The following is a 19,566-nucleotide window of genomic DNA, read 5'->3' as shown; positions in this document are numbered from 1 at the left end:
GCCTCTAGGATTTACTGACGCCGTCATCTCAAACCCATTGCTTTCACTTACGGCGAGAATTACCACCAATGCATATTGTCCGTAGATTGCCTTATCGAATTATCCAACGCACCAGACCTGGAAAGGCCCGGCTGCGTCGGGACGCTGCTGTACGCGTCGGGGTTCTGAGCCGTGATGTTGCTCTCAAACATTTTCAAGATTTCAAGATTCGATCAGAGATATTTCGATTTATCATGTGCATATGCCTCTTCCAATAATTCCACGCATGCACGCAGTAAGTTGCGTGATAGCAAAGCCGTCACTAGCTACCAAAGTGTTGCTCTAACAGAACATAACTCTGAGTGCCACGATGGCGACGGTGTAGACCCAAGCCGCGCGTGAGGTAGTCTCTGACTGTCGACTCCAGGCCTGACCCATCCTGCGTACCATCGGCCGAGACGCCGCGCCAGCTAATTACCCACCGGCCGAGCTGATGTGGGTAATTACCCACCATCGTTAAGACTTCCGCGGTCCTTATCCTTGGGTGAGGTGAGGTCGAGAATAAATCAGGCTCTGGCCGGGTGGGGCGGGGCGGGGTCCGGGGACGCGGTGGGTGAAGCTGGCAGCGGTCCACCTCGATCTCGAGCGGCGTGTGCTGCAGACCACGCCGCCCGGGGTAGGCGCTCTCTCGTGCCGCCGCCGCCCCGAGGCCAGGGCACAGCAGGGATAGAGGGCGAGGCAGGCGCCGACGCGCTTCGAAAGTCAAGCCCCGGGCCCTGAAGACTCGGGGGTGCAAAAATTCGAGCCGCTGCTGGTGGCAGGTGGGTTATCAGAACTCAGGGGCCACGTCTGGGTGCGCGGAACGGAGCCGCATATAATGATCTTATCGTAGCGATGACCACAACATGTACAGAAACCCTATCCCCGCCCAAAGCTGATTGCTCCTCAACAAGACAACTAACTCCCAGCTGTGGCACACAGGAGCTTATTTGTCTCGCATCCAAAGATAATGGAATAGGCGCCGCACGCTGAGGTGCCGCTGTATTGATGTGCAAGTACAGCTGTTAAGCGCCTTAAGCCCTTCAGCAAGCTCCCAAGGTTCAGCACGCGCCACGCTGACTCTGCACATAACTGCGTCCAATGTGCGAGGTGATCTCTGGCCTGAGGCGGCCACGTGACGTCTGTAACGACTTCTACGGCAGAGGCGGATGCAGGCAGCACAGGCACTGAGGGATGAACGGCTGAGGCATAGCGCTGTCAGCAGCTATCCCGGCTGAGGGACAGACGGTGCCTCTTCCAGTCGGATCTGAAGTCGCGCGGTCCTCTTCAAACCGGTGATGTCGAGATAGGCGGGCGCCGAGCGCCTCGTCACACCGAGGAATGCTGTTACCTGGGCACAGGGCCGCGCCTGCACCGCCGTGGGCGGCCATCAGGGGCCATATATAAGGCAATATGAATGAACAGAATGCCGAGATAGCCGACCGAGCACACATGAAGGTGGTGAGTACTTTGAGTAGAGACGAGTCTTGCATGCGCCAGGAACCGTCGAGCGAGTGTAGTGCGGTCGATAGCTTAAGAGTGGCCCTCGTTTCCGAAGTGTATTTTATTGGCTGTTCGAGATAATGAGAGGCTTTAATGAGCGGCCATTCGAGATCCCTGATAGGTAATCCCGTTTCGCATGGCCTTGAAAAACGACAGCTTAGCTGGCATCCACCGACAGTTAACGAGCCCCAGAATCAGATAACTGAAAAATCGGTTCCTGGCTAACTGGTGGTGGAAGTGAACGCGATATTTCCGTACATGCACCCCCAAATGTGTTATCGGGAAACACAAGGTCGCAGACATGCCTGTCCATGCCCACTCCCCTCAGCGGCACCAGTTCGGCAGGCGACTGTGTCTTGTTCCGTGACAATGTCGTCGCTCCGCCCCAGGTTGCTGTGCTGTTCCTGGCGCTGGCGCTGGCGCTGGCGGCCGGCGACCAGCCGGTGCTCCACCGCCTGCTGCTCCGCGGCCCGGGCGCCGCCAGAGCCGGTCCGCCCGGCTGGGGGGCGCCGCTCCTGCTCCAGCCGGCCGGCCTCCGGCTGTTGCCCCGCCGACCCGGCCCGGCCCCACCCGAGGCGCAGCTGGAGGGCACCGCTGGCGCGCTGGTGCCACCGGCGCCGGCCGCCGAGGGTGAGACGCTCTTCCTGTTGCCGACATTCGTGCAGCTGCCGCCACCGGCCCGCCAGCCGCCTCTCGAAGAGCAGAGGACGACGGCAGGCGCTGACATGCCACCGGCGACGACTGGCCACGGCGTGACGCTATTGCTCCTACCGACCCTCGTGCAGCTGGCACCCCCGTCCCGTCCGGCCTCGACGCTCGGCCAGGCCTCGCCGGAGGCCGGGGCCGAGGCGGGCACGGACGGAGCAGGCGAGGCAGACATCCACGGCGCGACGCTGTTCGCCCGGCCGACCTTTCTGCAGCTGGCGCCACCTCCTGGCTTGAGTCACCTCCCCAAGACTGGCTCTCCACTCGGCGTGAGTAATCTAATTAGATGCCCAATCACAATGGGTCTGCGCCCGCACTGTCAGTTGTCCGTCGCTGATTTGCACTTTGTCACTAAATGATGCCGAGTCTTGAAGTCTTGGCGGTATTTACACTTCTCCTGAGAGCCATGTTCTAGTCAAAGTTATGCAGTATTCTTGAAGCTTGATTACACCACGGTTGCATCAAAATAATGTTACGTTCGTGACAGCAATCGTGGATCCATACTTGCATATTTGGAACAGGCAATCGAGTTGTGATTGCTGATGATTGATTACTGTGCCGGCCGGGCCAGAGCACATGGAATTACGTCTAATCTACTAGAGTGCGCGCAAGCAACAACCAGTTTTAACCAAACCGAAAACCTACACACTACCCAACAGCCTAAAGTCTCAAAACTGTGATTTACGCCAACTGTCAGCCATTATGCTTTATCGTTCGGTGGAAAGACAATGACGCTCAAATTCCTCACATCGCATTACAGATAACATCTGAATGGAGGCGTACCAATCCACCGTTTTGTAATTAAGGAAGGAACAAATTTGTGCACGAGGTACATATCAAACACAGAAAAGGGAAATTACTTCGTAAGAATAATAACTCCCTTGCATTTACCCGCTGTTTATTTACATGTCGAATAGCTTTGGTCTTGCTACCAAGAACAACCTGCGATATCTCACAACGTCTGATGCCTAAAAATGTTATGTTACAGGTTGAACTCGCCGGACACCCTCACGCCGGATTCCTGCCTGCCTACCAGAAGATTTCAGTGTAAAGACGACATCACATGCCTTACTTGTGAATGTGACTATTTACGATTTCAGTTGGAAATATTACCATTCACGCATTATTAACCAGAGAGTTCTGCTGTAAAACGTCTCTATTTTGGGAGTATGGCTAACTGCGGCTACAAAAAAAAAAACAATAAATGACTAGCTATGGTTTAACAAGCATTGCACATGGAAGGTTTACTTTAAAGCAAGTCACATAAGGACCGTATGTTCTCATAACATACGCACTAATGCCGGAAGTTCGGTTCACGCCATACGCATATTACGATCGTGCGCGAGGTGTGGGAGACGGGCGGATGCCCTGCTATGCCACACAGCTTATACGTACTGACACCATGTGCATGTATATATCCCAGGTGGGGTGCATCAGGCTGACGGACGAGCTGCTGGTGCGTCGAGAAAAAACAGCAATACCGAACTGTCTTGTCAGAAGGCCCAAACTTTTTCCAAGTTCAGGACATCTTAAATTTCATCACATCCTTTGGTATACGTCATTGATTTTTACAGCGTGTTGAGCCAACATGAATACGAACACTCGATGGTGCTAATTATTTTCTCGTGTACACGCTTTCGGCGCAGAGGAAGCACTTCGTCTATCGTTTCCAGGACAGAGAACGTTATAAATTAAACAAAGACCAATTTTTCACCCGACGGGAGTGAAGGCGTCCCGGGGCCCATCAGGCAAGCGCTACCAGCTGTCTTCATATTCGTGCTTCAGGCCCATTTATGAGCGTAATGGCGATGACTGTCTACTCAAATGCCACCCATCCTCCTTCCACACCTGGCACGCGAGCAGAACGGTGCTTTGCAGGGGCCACACGTGCTCACATACTCCGCTTTTCCGCGTTTTAAAAATATTTCCCGCGCTCGCGTGTTCGCCGGCCATGGACGACCCTATCACGGACACATCTGCAGAGCCGGCGCCTGGCGTCGGCAGACAGCGAACCCGAGCGAGCGCGTGGTGGCTCTCTCTCTCTCTCTCTCTCTCTCTCTCTCTCTCTCTCTCTCTCCCTCCTCCCTCCTCCTCCTCTCTCTCTCTCTCTCTCTCTCTCTCTCTCTCTCTCCTCTCTCCCTCTCTCTCACCGTCTCTGGTGACCGGAAGAGCTCGAGCAGCGAGCCCACCAGCCTGCCGACGTTGACGTGGCCGGCCAGGTAACGGCGCACCAGGTCGTCGAACACGCCGAACTCGTGCGAGTCGAGCAGCACGGACGCCTTCTCGTACACCATGACCAGCGCCGGGTCGGCCCACTCGTCGGCCGCGGTCGCCGGCTCGTCCGGCGGGCCGGCGCGCACGGACGAGCCGGCCCACTCGTCCCGCGGACGGCTGCCGCTGAGGGCGAGGCGGCGACCGGTGTGTCACGGGGACGGGCTCAGTCACCGGCGGCTGTGAGGGGTGGTGTGTCACGAGGACGGGCTCAGTCACCGGCGACTGTGAGGGGTGGTGTGTCACGAGGACGGGCTCAGTCACTGGCGCCTGTGAGGGGTGGTGTGTCACGAGGACGGGCTCAGTCACTAGCGGATGGGAGGGGCAGTGTATTATGGAGACGGACTCAGTCACCGGCGACCGTGAGGGTGGTATATCACGGAGACGGACCCAAACACCGGCGGCTAACAGGGGACGGTGTGTTAAGCGGGGGCTCGGCTCCCGGCGACCGTGAGGGTGGTATATCACGGAGACGGACCCAAACACCGGCGGCTGACAGGGGACGGTGTGTTGAGCGGGGACCGTAAGGTACGGCTCCCGGCGACCGTAAGGGGAGGGTGTCACGGGGCCAGGTTCAATGACCGCCAGCTGTGAGTCGAACAACGCATCAGTGAGACGTCAGCTGTCGGTGCCGCTGCCCAAACGAGACAGGCGTTATGCGGCAGACGTTACGATGCGACACGCCGTGACGGGCGAATGTGACCCTCCCCCCCCCCCCCGCTCCGCTGCCTCATGCAACGACAGCCGTGGTGCGGTGGGGCACCGTGCACGTCCGGAACAGTGCCAATGTTTGGAGCGAGCAAACAGTACGGAGTCAGGTGTCGCCTGTTAGGTCGCGTAGGGCCGAATGTTGTAGTGGGGGAAATGGGGAGGGAAGCGGGATCGGCAGTTGCCGAGCGTGCTGCCGCTGCGCGCTACGGCGCCTAGGAGCTGGCTGCCCCGCTCGCTTTTGTGTTCATAAGAAGCCTCATGTTCATGTTCTAGGACGGTCGTATGCTTCCAAAAAATCAGGGAATTCAAAGGATTAGAGTCTTCACGAATTGGTTGAACGAAAACGTGTTTGTCGATGGGTTAAGTCCTTGGGTACCCGTGTCTCATGGGTAACGGAACACATATTTCGGGGAAACTTCGGGATCGGGTGCTCGCATGGGTGAAAAGCTCAAATAACGTGGGATATATGCTGCAAGGCACATCACACAGTCTTTCTAGCTGCACTTTCCGTCATGATTGCTCCCGAAAAACTAGTATGGCTATTATCAACGCGAAGGGGTAAATCTCTATCCGCTGTTTTTTTTTTAGCACCTACGAAATGTATCCAGGCATTGCAGCATATGAATAAATGGTACTGGGAGGGTACAACTGATAATGAAAGGGTGATGGGTGGGTATGACTGCGAGCTAATGGCTAGCAGATAAGTTAGCTGGAAGAAATAATGCATGTGAGGGCCTGCAGTTTAAGGAACCAACAGTCAAATTGGGATTTCAGTGGGGATGAGACCCCAACGGATGGCCGGTTAAAGCTTGGAACGACCTGGAATCCTCCGCACCTCAAAATATTGACACCTATACCAGCCAGAGCAAAATGAACGCTTTTAAAATGCTTGCAACGCATGGTTTAAATCATGTTTGTTATGTTTCCGTTAAAATGAGATAACTACAGGGCATAGCAAGTCAAAGGGCTTGTTTTGCATTTGTCTTTCTGACTGATCAATAAATCGCAAATTGTGTGCTTTAATGTCAGTTGGCTAGGAAAGAGATCATTGAGTGTTGATAACTATTTTTACCGCGCAGAGCAGTTCAGAATAGGTCGAGCCAATTTGCTACCTGTGGCAAGATCAGATCTGTTAACGTTTCAATATTTGTAAATGTTAACGGGCCAGCTGACGCACGATTACATCACCGTGGGTGACGATGGAGCAGCGTATGAAACGACGGACAGGCTGCTTCTACACTTAGGTCAACGCCCCCTCCCCTTCCCCGAGAAGCATTTCCATCTTTTCAAAAGAATTTCCAAGACGACTTGAGATCAGATGACACCAAATCAAATCCGGCAAAGATAAAACATACTATTGCACCGTAACTGATGTTAAATGACGCCTGAATTCCGGAAAACGTTTTCGAAAACAATACGATCTGGGAATTATGAGCTTATTATTCTGATTGAGCTTCTGAGCTTCTATGAACTTCTTATTCTGATAAAAATTCCCCTTTAATATAACAGAAACGGAAGGTGCCAGCCGAACGACACCTTCAAGTAAGCACCGACTTTATTGACAAAACTCGACTCGACTGTGCTTATGGTCATGAGCATCGTTTAACCAATACCCCTGACATTCTGATGCTCGATAAGAACTCATACGTCACAGTGCTGAAAATCCAGGACCGCAGGGCCTTTCTGGCCCACATAAGGATTCCTTTGCGCAAGGGAGAAAAACACATGAACCAACGCATACGCGATGACGTCAGTTAGGCAGTACCTCCCGATGCGTTTAAAGCCAATTATTATCGGCATAAAAACACCTAACTCATATTGCCGAAAAACGAGGAACTCAGCGTCTTTCTTACTTATATGACGAATTCTAAAACCTCACAATTGTGAAGCATATTTAAACAGGTCATGTCATAATATGGTAACAAATGGCAAATGGTTGCAAGCTTAATGAGTGATGGCAGCTGCGACGTTTTAGACGCGCCTCTCCATGGCCTGTTACAGGTCAGTGATCCGGTGTGGCTTAGGCATAAACACTCGCAGAAAGAAGAAAACCTAAGCCGTACTAGCGATCCTGATAAGCTGGGTCTATCCGGTCCTGGTAAGCTGGGTCTATCCGGTTTGTTTTTGCGATCCTAAAACTAAAGGCAACGCTCTCGACAGTTCTGGCCGGCCCGGCGCGGATTGAGGGAAGCACGGGGAGGAGAGATCTGGTGCTTATGTATCACAGCAGATCCAACGACGAGGTTTTCGTCATAACGTAGGTCAAAAACAACGTCGGTGACCAAGCAGACGTTCTCATTTTGATGCACGGCTGATTCACTTTGCACAAAACGTTTCAACGTCACAAGAGTCAGACTCTAGCGCATCTTTTGAAATATGCATAATTGCGAAACATTGGGTAGCTAATTGCTGCAGGCTTGACATTGTTCAAAACTACAGACCTTTCACGCTTTAACCAAAATTTGCTAATTTTACTCATACTTCATTCACTAATTTGGTAAAGTTCACTAATTTGCAAATGAAACGAGCAATTTGGTGACAGGTAGCTTACCTGCCGTCCGATATTGCAGGCTGAAGCCTTCCATCCACACTATTCGAGGCGTAAGACGCACAAGGCACCTGTAAAGGAAGATTGGCGGGTTTACTTGTAGCATAGGTAATCCATAGTAATGATTACGTATTACAATGGTGAAGTGCACAGGCGAATTTGTTCTTCTCGCGGACATATTTACTGCGGCGCAACTACAGAGGTGGAATGCACATTGTGTAAAACACAGACCATTGTTTTCTAGCGAGGCCAAATGACATGGTTTTACGGACGTGGACCATACCAGATGAGCGACTCTTACACCTGATCACATAGTTTTGATCAGAGAGTGTTAGTGGCATTTGTGCATCAGCTGTCTGTATGAATTATCATGGCCAATGTATTTTTTTTTTAAAGTGAGCACATTAAACGTAGCAACGCTCATAGGTCAGGTCGGGCCGCTCCGCCCTGGACCGTCACATTGCAATGCACTCTTGCTATGTCACCGGAAAGTATCAGGAATACGTTTACCCACGTCCTGTATTGCGTATGGCTTTGGTATCACGCTCACATACACGTCGACACGTAGAATAACCTTCAAACATCAATTTTAAGATTTCATATGTTGCAGCAATCGTGTGTTTATAACGCAAACAAGTACTGCCTTGGTATGTGTGGAAGGCCACGGTCAAGAAAAAAAGTCACAAAAAGGAGTTGAATGAGACTAATATACCCGCATGAAAATCATGTTCTAAGCATCATTCTTACCTTTCCCACGGGACGAATGGTCATCGTAGGAGTCTTGCAATACTTAAGGATGCTCACTGCTTCGTCATGGGTGATGTCCAAAAAGCTTTGATTGTTGACGTCAAGGATCTGGTCTCCCACCTGTAAACGATGGATCAAAAATACCAAATCCCAGCTAGGCTCAAAAACATGCGGAAGGCTGTTATAAACACCTGTGTATCAAGTCAAGATTCAGGCTTGGCCATTCATCACGGAAAAAATTGTGGCAATTTGTGGCAAAACTAATCGTTTCATGATCGGTTCAAGTTTTCAAAATGGTCCCACTAAGTGAGATTGATAATACCTGGCTTCCTTAATGCAAACATAGGTGATCTAAAACACGGCTGGTTCTGCTGCCTTTGGTTAAAATGAAACTGTGCTGGGTTAAGCAAGCGCGTCGCGCTGAGCTTACACCAAAGCCACGGGGATGACGACTTAAACAACTTGGTTGGAGCCACCTTATGTATGCATCAGCAACACACTCGAACAGTGCACGTCGTCTCACTCGAATGACAGTATCATGGCAACTGAAGCTTGTGACTGCGCCACATACATGCCAAGTGTGTAGGACCCCCGATACTTGGCTTCTGCAGCAATGTCCACGGTCAGTTGATTCAGTACTGCGGCATTCATTTTACGTTTTGGCTAGCTGTAGATGAATGTCACGTTTCAGCCTCTTCAGCACACATAGGTATGCATCGCTCTCCAGTCCAGTTATACGTGGTCCCCTGCGGATAGCTTTGTTTAAGAAATGTATTCAGGGAGCTCTGCATAGGCTGTGCCGCGATCAGAGTCCTTGCTGAAGCGAAGCCAGATGCTCCCATCCGAAGTCCGCCAGCAGCATCATTGCACTTAAAGGATAACTTCGTCTCGGCTTTTTCGTGGGATAGGAGCTCTGGCATCCTTCCGTGTCGTGTAATGCTATGACACAGCCGCCCTTCGACAGGTGCGTTCGCTGGGGACAGCTCGCGTCTCCTCCCGGACGTACGCTCACTCGTATTGGGCGGTAATGCTTCATTAGGCGAGTGTTGTTTGCTTTGGTGCCTGCCACTGCTGGCACCTTCCATTGGCATCCCAGTGAGCCGCCGAGCATGGCCCTGTGGTGTTTATTATGCGTCCTGGGGTCTCTGACAGGCGTACCTGTTGTAAATGGTGCAGTTGTCTTCTGGCGTGCCTTAACAGACATACAACTGAAATTTTAGTGTGCTTTTTGGTGTGTTTTATTTTCGGTACGTTTGACAGCGATGATCGCATGTGTTCCGAACATCACATGTGTTCATGTGAACATCACCGAACATCACATGTGTTCCTAGCCCGCTGCGTAAGACAGTTGGTATCATCAGCTACACATGCCATTATTTTACTCTCTTTGAAAACGCTTCGTGGCTGGCTCGGCGTCACTTACATTTGCCTCCTGGCTAACAGAGTACCGAAGCCCGTTGTTAGTTGATGACATGCATAAATGTTGTTATCTCGCGGCAAAGCCAAGATGACAGGCAATGCACTGTCACGCTCAGAAGGCATTCATGATTTAAATTGCATGTACTTGTGCTTCCTAGCCTGAATGCATTCGTGTTGAGGGCAGAGTGCTGCGAAGTAAGGCCGTTATGGTTCCCTCACTGTAAAAATGGCCGTTTTATACTCCTTCTGGGCCATAGCTCTGTGTGCAACTGTCATTTTTATAGCATCTCGTTCTCGTTATGACATTCATCCAGACAGTCATTGGTTACAATGTCCTCATGCATGACTTTTCGGACGGTTGCAGTGGTTCATTGTAGGCTGAACAGTTCGATGACAAATAATAAAGAAGATATCTTGAAATCAGTGACCTCCAAATAGACGGAGCGGTGCATCTAAGCCTGGTGCCAATCATACACGTGACAGCGATGCCCTGAGGGCACGTTTGTGCGATGCACCAAGACCGACCAGCCCTGAAGTAAAAACTAAGGAAGATCAGCTGAGAATAAATGGGCATATATCTGAAATAGATTAGAATCGCTTGCTCTGTCTGTTCCTAGCGTTTTCTTATTTTGCGTCATAGGCTCATTCCAGATGTTAAAATTCGCTTCGAACTAAAGGCACGTACTTGCTTTCACTGACGGACGTTCCCATGATCCCAGAATCCAGACATGCATTTCCGCTGTGACTGCAAGTCGCTTCAATCTCGGACATACATAGTTGTGCCCCATGACAGGCATTCGTGAGATCACTGTCGGGAGTGCATGTGGCTGCTGACAGACAGCCCTGAAAGATCGAAGGGCGTTCATCTGGCCACCGCGTGACGCTCCTGCACTGCGATCCATAACAGGTTTGTCGGTGGATCCCCACTAACGTCATCGCAATCCTGTCTGATCTTTCGAAATTTCCGACGGCCTTGGAAGTGATTCCCGTCGAACGCGCTTGCAAATCCCGGTCAACACGTCGGGTTCCACGGCCGGCACCCAAGAACACAGTCCGTGCTCGGACGGTTGTGCTCTGCCGAAGCGGCAAAAATATGTGTGATAGGCGCACTGATGTCTGAGCCCAGCGTCACAATGTGACGTGCTCACTGGTGTCTGAGCCCAGCGTCACAATGTGACGTGCTCACTGGTGTCTGAGCCCAGCGTCACAATGTGACGTGCTCACTGGTGTCTGAGCCCAGCGTCACAATGTGACGTGCTCACTGGAGTCTGAGCCGAGCGTCACAAGGCGACTGACTCACGTACAGAACGTGAGTAATATGTGCGCAGAATTTAGACTGTATGTCTGTTTAAGCTGCAGTACCAGTATAACTTGCGAGTAATCACCTCGTGTAAGCTGCAGCTAACCACTATGCATAAGCTGCGGGTGATACGCACTAACATTACACAAATAATACATAATCTGTACACAAGCCACACATGACTAAAACTGCGATTAGAACGAGAACAAGGCGTGAACTATGCATGTGCATAGGTGCTGCTAGCCCGCACACACTGTAAGCAGCAACTGCTAGCCTGCACACACTGTAAGCAGCAACTGCTAGCCCGCACACACTATAAGCAGCAGCCGCTGGCCTGCGCACACTGTAAGCAGCAACTGCTGGCCTGCACACACTGTAAGCAGCAGCGCCGTCCAGTCGAAGACGACCCACCTCGGCTCAAGGAATCGGTCCAGCCAGAACCAATATCGGGCTGCTGAGCAACCGTTTTTCTATTTTCGCACAGACACGGCATGTTTACATTGCATTCTGGCGTCGCGGTATGTGGTTTAGGACCTCTGTGACAAGGCGCTGAACAAAACAAATGGCGCGACATAAATTGCTCGTGATGTTGAAATGTTGTAGGGACTTAACAATCCGTCACTTCGATCCAGAAGCAATTTAAAATATGTAGCCTTGACAAAGAATACAAAATTGGTTCGTCTGGTGCTTTATATCTGCCAGTCTGGCCAGCGCTGGCCACGGCTGCTCGGTGTCAGCTGATCTGTTCTCGCCTCACCGGCCTTCGTCTGTCTGACGTGACCGGATCACCGGCCTTCGTCTGTCTGACGTGACCGGATCACCGGCCTTTCGTGTGCCGGTGCTACGGAGCATGGAGTACTGAGCGGACAAACTGTGTGAAAGTCACGTTATTGAGAGCATTGCTTTGGCGCATATTGGTAAGTTACCGTGGTCCTAAGCATTCCATGAGGCATTGCTATTTTTAAATAGGTCATTATAAGGCGCCATACTACACATGGTACTTTGAAATTACGCATGGTTATCACCCGTAGGCACGGGTGCCAGGCATGCCTCAAAATCATGGCTGGAGTCTCTCTGCGATGTAAACGGCGTGCATGTGTGTGTGCGTGGGGAGAGAACATCAGCCAGATTCTTCTAGAACGAAGTGTTTATAGAATGGTCTGGTAAGTGCTAGCCTGGCATGGGCCCAATGAATCGCATGTAATCGGTTACGGACTGATGACCTCTGAAAGTTTTACCAACATTGAATCGATTCGTTTAAAAGATGAACAGGCTTCACACCCTGATTAACAAGCTACCCAGCCAGCAATCTCGGTCTGATCCAAACTGGGATGTCCCGACCATTCCCCATCTCTCCGGTTGGGGAATGATTGAGATTAATTCCGAAAGTAAAATACTTTGTTTGGGATCTCCAGTCTGTCGCGGACCACTCTCCAACGCTCCCCAAGTGGAGCGTGCGGAGCGCTTCCGAGCTGCCTACGGCGATTACGCACTGAAAAATGTTCCATCTCGATCGAGATCTGGCAGCCTTTCCCCAACACAGCTGCAGAGGGAATCCCGAGCGTCCCCTGAGCTGCCTGTGGCGATCACGCGCGCTGAACAATTTTCCCCAAGCCAATCCCAAACCTGACAGTCCAGGAGGCGAAAGGTAATCCCGAACAGTGGCGGGTAGCAGGGGCAAAATCGGGGAAATTTGGGGAAGCAAGCATTTCTTAAGACTGTTTGGGAAACATTGAATTTTACAAGTTTCAAGTTCTGGAGCTTTCACGAGCTTTCTCCGGAATTCATCAAAGCAGATTGCTGACTGGGTAAAACCAGTGGCTTTCGATTTTAATACGTTCTCAAACCCACATGCGCATATACGCGCGCATCAGACTTGATCTCAAAGAAACGATAAAATCCTGTGACTCATACCCGGACTAAGACTTAAGAGGAGCTTGGATGGAGCTCAGTAACGTCCTCAACGCCCTGTTTCTAGCCCGATCACACAACCTTAATCACACCCCAGGCTGCAGGGCTCTGTTCGTTTCGCTTCTGCTCGGCTACCCAAGGTCATTTGGACCCCGTAATGGTCCGTGCGATTACCATTATTCCAGTGCCGACCATGCGGAATGCCAGGTTGAGCTGAGTTAGATTATGTTGTGTTGAATGGAAATGTCTCATGTTTGGTTAGTGGCTGATCAGTTATGGTACAGCCTAGGCTATTCTAAAATTAATGGGATCATTTCAGTTAATGAGGTTTGGTTACGACCCAGCCCAATCTTCACCACCGACAGTCGCATCCCGGATCATCTTTGCTCCGCGCAATGTCCGTAACGGACCAACGGACTTGGTCCGCAACAGAACTCCGACTCATTGGATTCGAACTCGGACACTGACACATGTGCAGCCGAATTGGCACATATTTGGAATCAGTCTCGACAGGCGGAGAGTCAGGTAATGCGGAAAAGGTAGATTCGTGAATCGAACTCGGATGCAAATGTCAGAATTCCCGACCCAAAACATCAGGGTAGGATCCTGGATTTTGAGTCTGGTTTTGAACTCGGGTCATTACGATGCCAATTCTAGATGACATTGTAATGCCATCCGGTTAAAATGGTAAATTTACTTCATGTTTTGAGACGCAAACCGGTCATGAATAATATGGCTTGCTGAAACTATGACGCTTATCGAATGGATGCAGTAACTTTACTGTGTCATCACCCTGCAGAGCAATTGTACTTCCGGGCACGGAAAAAGTTACGCCTTATCACACAGCAGTAGTCCACCAAGCACTAAAAACTGGTGACAACATGCCCGCGGTGATCTGCAGCGGAATATGTCCTTGTCAGTGACACCACCTATTCACACAGCGCATCCAATGCACGATAGTTTCATCGAAGACGAATATGGAGGGTAAGTAAGCATGCCCATCCGTCGGAACGCTTTCAACGTAATCCGAATGCAAAAAAAATAAATTTATAGTCTCCGAAGCACGGCAAATCCTTCCGGGCTTCCTCCGGGAGCGATAACGCAATGCAGACCAGCATCCAACTGATACGCCAGAGTGCTGTGGAGCCTGTCACATTCGGCTGGAATGATTGATACTAGCAAACCAGACATTGCTACGTAGTTGGGCTTCTGACTGACCTACATAAATCGATGAATCTGACGGATATCTTTTCGCGTCCTTACTGGATATTTGCTTTCAGAGATTTGCTCGACATCCTTGCTGAGTGGATGAAGCATGGCGATGCTAAATAATCCAGTAAGGTTGCAATGTTAAATAATGCCCCCTATCTGATCTATGCATTAATTCATTTGACGCAGCGAAGAGCACTTGTGCCGATGCAAGCAGTATTTGGAATGGCGTCAGGACATCCGCAACGTGTGGTGCGAGGGGAGCAATTTTAATGAATCTTTGTCACAGCAGAAAACTCTGGAGTTATGCAGTCCTGAAAAATAAACACGCTTATCACAGATCTTCTACATCACATCTGCATCCCGAACAACACAGCAAAGGCATCATTAACACGCGCCAGGGTGGCCGATTGAATACCCTCTGCTCGAGTGAGGGAGTCGATTTGACCCCGCTGAGATCTCAGAAACTAAGCGAACTAGAGATACAAAATGTATAGGGTGTGTTACCTTGTATATAATCTCACTTGCGTGAAAATTTAGAGTTCTTAGATCGTGACCCTCGGGTCAAATAATGTCAAATAAGGTCAAACCTCAAATTGGCGTTCAAAGTACCCCCAGAACCTAAATACCTATTCTAAGCGAAAGGTAACCAGCACTCATTTAAGGTCAGTGCCCTTGTTTAACCTTTTGCAGGTGATGGTGACAAAATCATACAAGACTTTGTTAAGTTTTGCATTTGAATAAGCGTCAAACGTTACGCTAGGCAGTTGGTCCGAAAAAAACAGAATGCTGACCTGGGTCATTTTAGGTCAGTAATCGATTCTGAATTTAAGAAGTTCATGGAAAACGCGCAATGCGGCTCCTGTTATCAATAAATTCGAAATGAGCAGGAACTACCCCATACAACAATTTTAAGAGTAATCAAGGGCGCTGTTTTGTTACCTAAGCCTGGCCTTCTTACCTGACTGTAGGTCAATGGAATTTAGTCATGCAATTGTTTCGCTGCTTAAGAAACCCTCTTAGAGATGTATGGCTTTGGCTAACACTCCGTTGCTGAATCAGATTAAACGTCTCCCTAGAAAGCGTCTTCGCTGAATCCATGGCCCGACTTTGACCTGCTGATGGTCAGCGACCTTACAAGCTACATCTAAATTTTTGTACAGAACTATCCGCTCTTTAACTGTCTACAGTCATGCAAAACTTGGCGCGACCGCACCGCACTGTTCAGAAACTATTCCGGAAAACGTTCAGGGGGTGGGGGGGGGGGGAAGGCGGTGCAATTGACCCCCGCCCACCCGAGTGCATGTTAAACTAGTCTAAAGTATCGAAAAATTGCTACACGAGAGAACTGCCAACCGTTGTTCATAGTCATTTAAAGACGGACCGTCCTATCAGCAAATGACGGACGCCACACGAGTTCAAGCCAATTAAAACTCTCAATTACTCGTAAAGAGAAAAACCTGAACATATAAGCAGTTTACCATCGGCACATGCGTATCATGCTACCAGATCTGTTTCGTGCCTTCTGTGTATGGCATTTCGTAAGCCATACCAAGAGTATGTCAGACGCGTCTGACCCAGATTTCCGGGTTTCTGCTTTAGTTTCATAATTGGTGGTACGAACAGCGTGCATAAAAAATAATTCACAGCCAAACGCGAACATATTCTTAAATTTTATTTGACTATATTTTTGGTTTTGAAAGCATCTGATCAGTCGGATATCGGCAGTCGCGTCAGATTTCTGACAACTGCAGACATCCGGTATAGGTAATGAACATGACCCTGCCAACGTTCTTTCAACATATCATTTGTATACCTCAATGCTCAACAACAGAACTGGTGGTAGAACGAAGAAATCAGAAGCCACGCCATCAGCATTAATCACAAACTTGTCTGCCCGGAGATTGGAAAGTTTTTATTTCCTGAGGGTAATGTGTAAAATCCAATTCGTCTCACAATATCTAACACTGGAGCACCCAAGGCTAATAGTGGTTTCCTTAAGCTGTCGTGCCTCAGCTTACGTAACCCGAAGCATCCGCTTCGGCTAAATGAGCCAGGTCTGGACCATGCGGCAAAGGTGAGCGGTGCCTTTGAGCGCAGTCCGAGTGACTTTTCTCACGGCACGCATCACGACCGTTATAACAAAAACATCATGCCAGATTGTCATTGACGAGAGGATACCGACCTGCATTCATACTGGTTTAATTCTTGTTTCCAATCGGAGCGTTCTCTTCGGAGGAGGCAAGGAATGAGACATCAAAGTCTGAGCCCACTCACAAACTTTCGTAAATCTTCCAGCCCATTCCAGGCACGTGCTGCACCACTTTCGGTCCCTAGCCGGGAGCGTTAAAGGCAGTTGCTGTCTCTTTTTGTGGCGACGCTCAACGTCACCATCTAAATTCAAGATCGGGCTGCGTTCAATTGGATAGGGTTTCCTTGACCGGCTGGAACTATTCCAAAGGCACAGGAGGCAGTGCACACGCGATGGAAGATGTGGAGAGGCGCTGCAGCCAGCCGAGATTTGCTCCAGGGCCGAGAACGATCCGGAGCAAGCCAGCTGCAAGAACCGGCAGGGACGCCGACAACTGCTCAGCGATCCGGAGCAAGCCAGCCGCAAGAACCGGCAGGGACGCCACAACTGCTCAGCGATCCGGAGCAAGCCAGCCGCAAGAACCGGCAGGGACGCCACAACTGCTCAGCGATCCGGAGCAAGCCAGCCGCAAGAACCGGCAGGGACGCCACAACTGCTCAGCGATCCGGAGCAAGCCAGCCGCAAGAACCGGCAGGGACGCCACAACTGCTCAGCGATCCGGAGCAAGCCAGCCGCAAGAACCGGCAGGGACGCCACAACTGCTCAGCGATCCGGAGCAAGCCAGCCGCAAGAACCGGCAGGGACGCCACAACTGCTCAGCGATCCGGAGCAAGCCAGCCGCAAGAACCGGCAGGGACGCCACAACTGCTCAGCGATCCGGAGCAAGCCAGCCGCAAGAACCGGCAGGGACGCCACAACTGCTCAGCGATCCGGAGCAAGCCAGCCGCAAGAACCGGCAGGGACGCCACAACTGCTCAGCGATCCGGAGCAAGCCAGCCGCAAGAACCGGCAGGGACGCCACAACTGCTCAGCGATCCGGAGCAAGCCAGCCGCAAGAACCGGCAGGGACGCCACAACTGCTCAGCGATCCGGAGCAAGCCAGCCGCAAGAACCGGCAGGGACGCCACAACTGCTCAGCGATCCGGAGCAAGCCAGCCGCAAGAACCGGCAGGGACGCCACAACTGCTCAGCGATCCGGAGCAAGCCAGCCGCAAGAACCGGCAGGGACGCCACAACTGCTCAGCGATCCGGAGCAAGCCAGCCGCAAGAACCGGCAGGGACGCCACAACTGCTCGGCGTCCGCAGGCTCCGCCAGGTCATAGCCGACAGTCGAGATTAGCTTCAGGACAGACAGCGATCCGGAGCGAGCCCGCCGCAGGAGGCGGACAGCGGCGCCGCAACGCTTCAGCGTATGCAGGCTACCCAGAGCGGACGGCAGCCGCCCAGCGAGCCGCTGCCCGCAGGCTCCACCAGGCCAGGGCGGACGGCAGCCGCCCAGCGAGCCACTCCCCGCAAGACGGGTAACCGGATTGAATAGCCGCGCTTTCAACGCAGCACTCGGCAGCTGCCAGAATGGACCGACCCGATTGGACTCCGGTAGCGCGCTCCCGGCAGCCGATACAATGGGAACAATCGGGCGTGTCTGACGTGATTTGCCGCCGGGCGCGGCGTGCAGCCTGATGGAGAACGGCACGTGGGCAAACCGAGCGTCCCACGAGAGCGCGCGCTGAACCGCGACCATAGCACGTCCAGACGCGCCAAATTGTCCACAAACAATGAGAGGCTCTCAGAAACGGGAACGGTTTTCAAGGGTTCGGCGGATGTCTGCAACAACGGGTACGCCGACTGCTTGGGATCGGTAACATAAAGTGAATATAGCATCAATGTATCGACCAATTACGTTTAAGATCTGGGTACTTATGCACATAGCCTATTGCACTGTACTGTTAACCAAGCACACAAGCCACGCGAGGTCGCCGCACCGAAGCGACGTGACAAGATGCCAAAACGCGTCCCACGCCATCAGTGGTATTGGGGAGCCAAACACCGGCTGCCTTGTCAGCATGCCTTGTCGCAGAGAGCGGCGACCATTTGCCTAACGAGAGCAGCCGCCGCCGACACGGACACAGATGGATGGGTCAGCTGGCCGTACCGTTCAGCTCGGTATCGACAAAGCTATAGACTATACGGCGGATGAGCCGCGCTTCCTGGCGCGACGGTGCGCACGCGTGCCCACGTTCAGATGCTGCATGGGATGGACGGCTGTGGCATTGTTTGAGGCATCTGGGAGCGACCGAGTTTCTATAGGATGCTGCGGAAGGAGGCGTCCCATTTTTTGTGCCTTTCACTCGTTGTTACTGTGGTGCTAATTACGCCGGAAATAATGAATTAGGCCTTATCGAACCGGACATGATTATCATGTTGCTAGAGCACGTTATAACTTGGATCAAATATAGTACAATGATCACGAAATTCGGGGCTGGTGGCTAAATAAGAGGCACGTTGATCACACAACTTCACAGACTATTGAACTTTAATGCTAAGTTGTAGAGGCCGCCACAGCTTTTAAAAGGGTTGATTTTTGAGGAAAACGCATTTTTTCGACGTTGTTATGCTATCGAAAATAAGCAAGGGTACAATATGGACGCGTTTATAACAACCTAGCGACCGCGTGAGGCCAAAGACGACTATGCATGCAGGGCTCCCAAGCCCATGATGTATGCCGGCATTGGTGACTTTGCGGATAAAGGAGGCGGGACCTTGGCCATCGGGGCCGAAGTAGTTACGTAGAAAGGCTGGTCTCATTCAAGAGGGAGGGTACGCCGGTCAGAAAAGCTCTCGTCACACAGGAACGGTGCCCATAAGGCTTTATCTAAGGTGCGACTCGGCGCAGTCGTCACAGGTTTCTTGTAAAGTCGTTTGCGAAGGATGTCGCACTCGGCGAAGTCGGGATAAAATCCCAGCCAGGAAATCCCTGAGCGATTAGCAATGGAACTGGCAGGCTCTCCTGGGGGGGGGGGGGGGGTAGGACACTACCTGGGCGATACTGAAGGGATGAAGAGGTACTCCGAGTTTCAGGGCAACAACTTATCAGCTATGCGGTGTTATCAAGCTCTCTGCTCCTCAGTCCGG

At 51.4% G+C, this 19,566-nt stretch overlaps 1 protein-coding gene across 1 annotated transcript in view; it reads right to left on the bottom strand.

Moving 5' to 3' along the window:
* dysc (whirlin protein dyschronic) overlaps positions 1-19,566 on the bottom strand; it is a 54,598-nt gene that overhangs the window by 11,382 nt on the left and 23,650 nt on the right. The window contains exons 9-11 of the mRNA XM_037223341.1: positions 8,504-8,623; positions 7,760-7,827; positions 4,377-4,623 (exon numbers count right to left, since the gene is read on the bottom strand). Of these exons, the coding sequence (XP_037079236.1) occupies positions 4,377-4,623; positions 7,760-7,827; positions 8,504-8,623 (435 nt within the window). The remainder of the gene's footprint in view (positions 1-4,376; positions 4,624-7,759; positions 7,828-8,503; positions 8,624-19,566) is intronic.

This window comes from Pollicipes pollicipes, unplaced genomic scaffold (genome assembly GCF_011947565.3).
Source record: "Pollicipes pollicipes isolate AB1234 unplaced genomic scaffold, Ppol_2.1 Scaffold_4881;HRSCAF=5763_pilon_pilon_pilon, whole genome shotgun sequence".
Lineage (NCBI taxonomy): Eukaryota > Metazoa > Arthropoda > Thecostraca > Pollicipedomorpha > Pollicipedidae > Pollicipes > Pollicipes pollicipes.
This window is presented reverse-complemented; position numbering and strand designations above follow the sequence as displayed.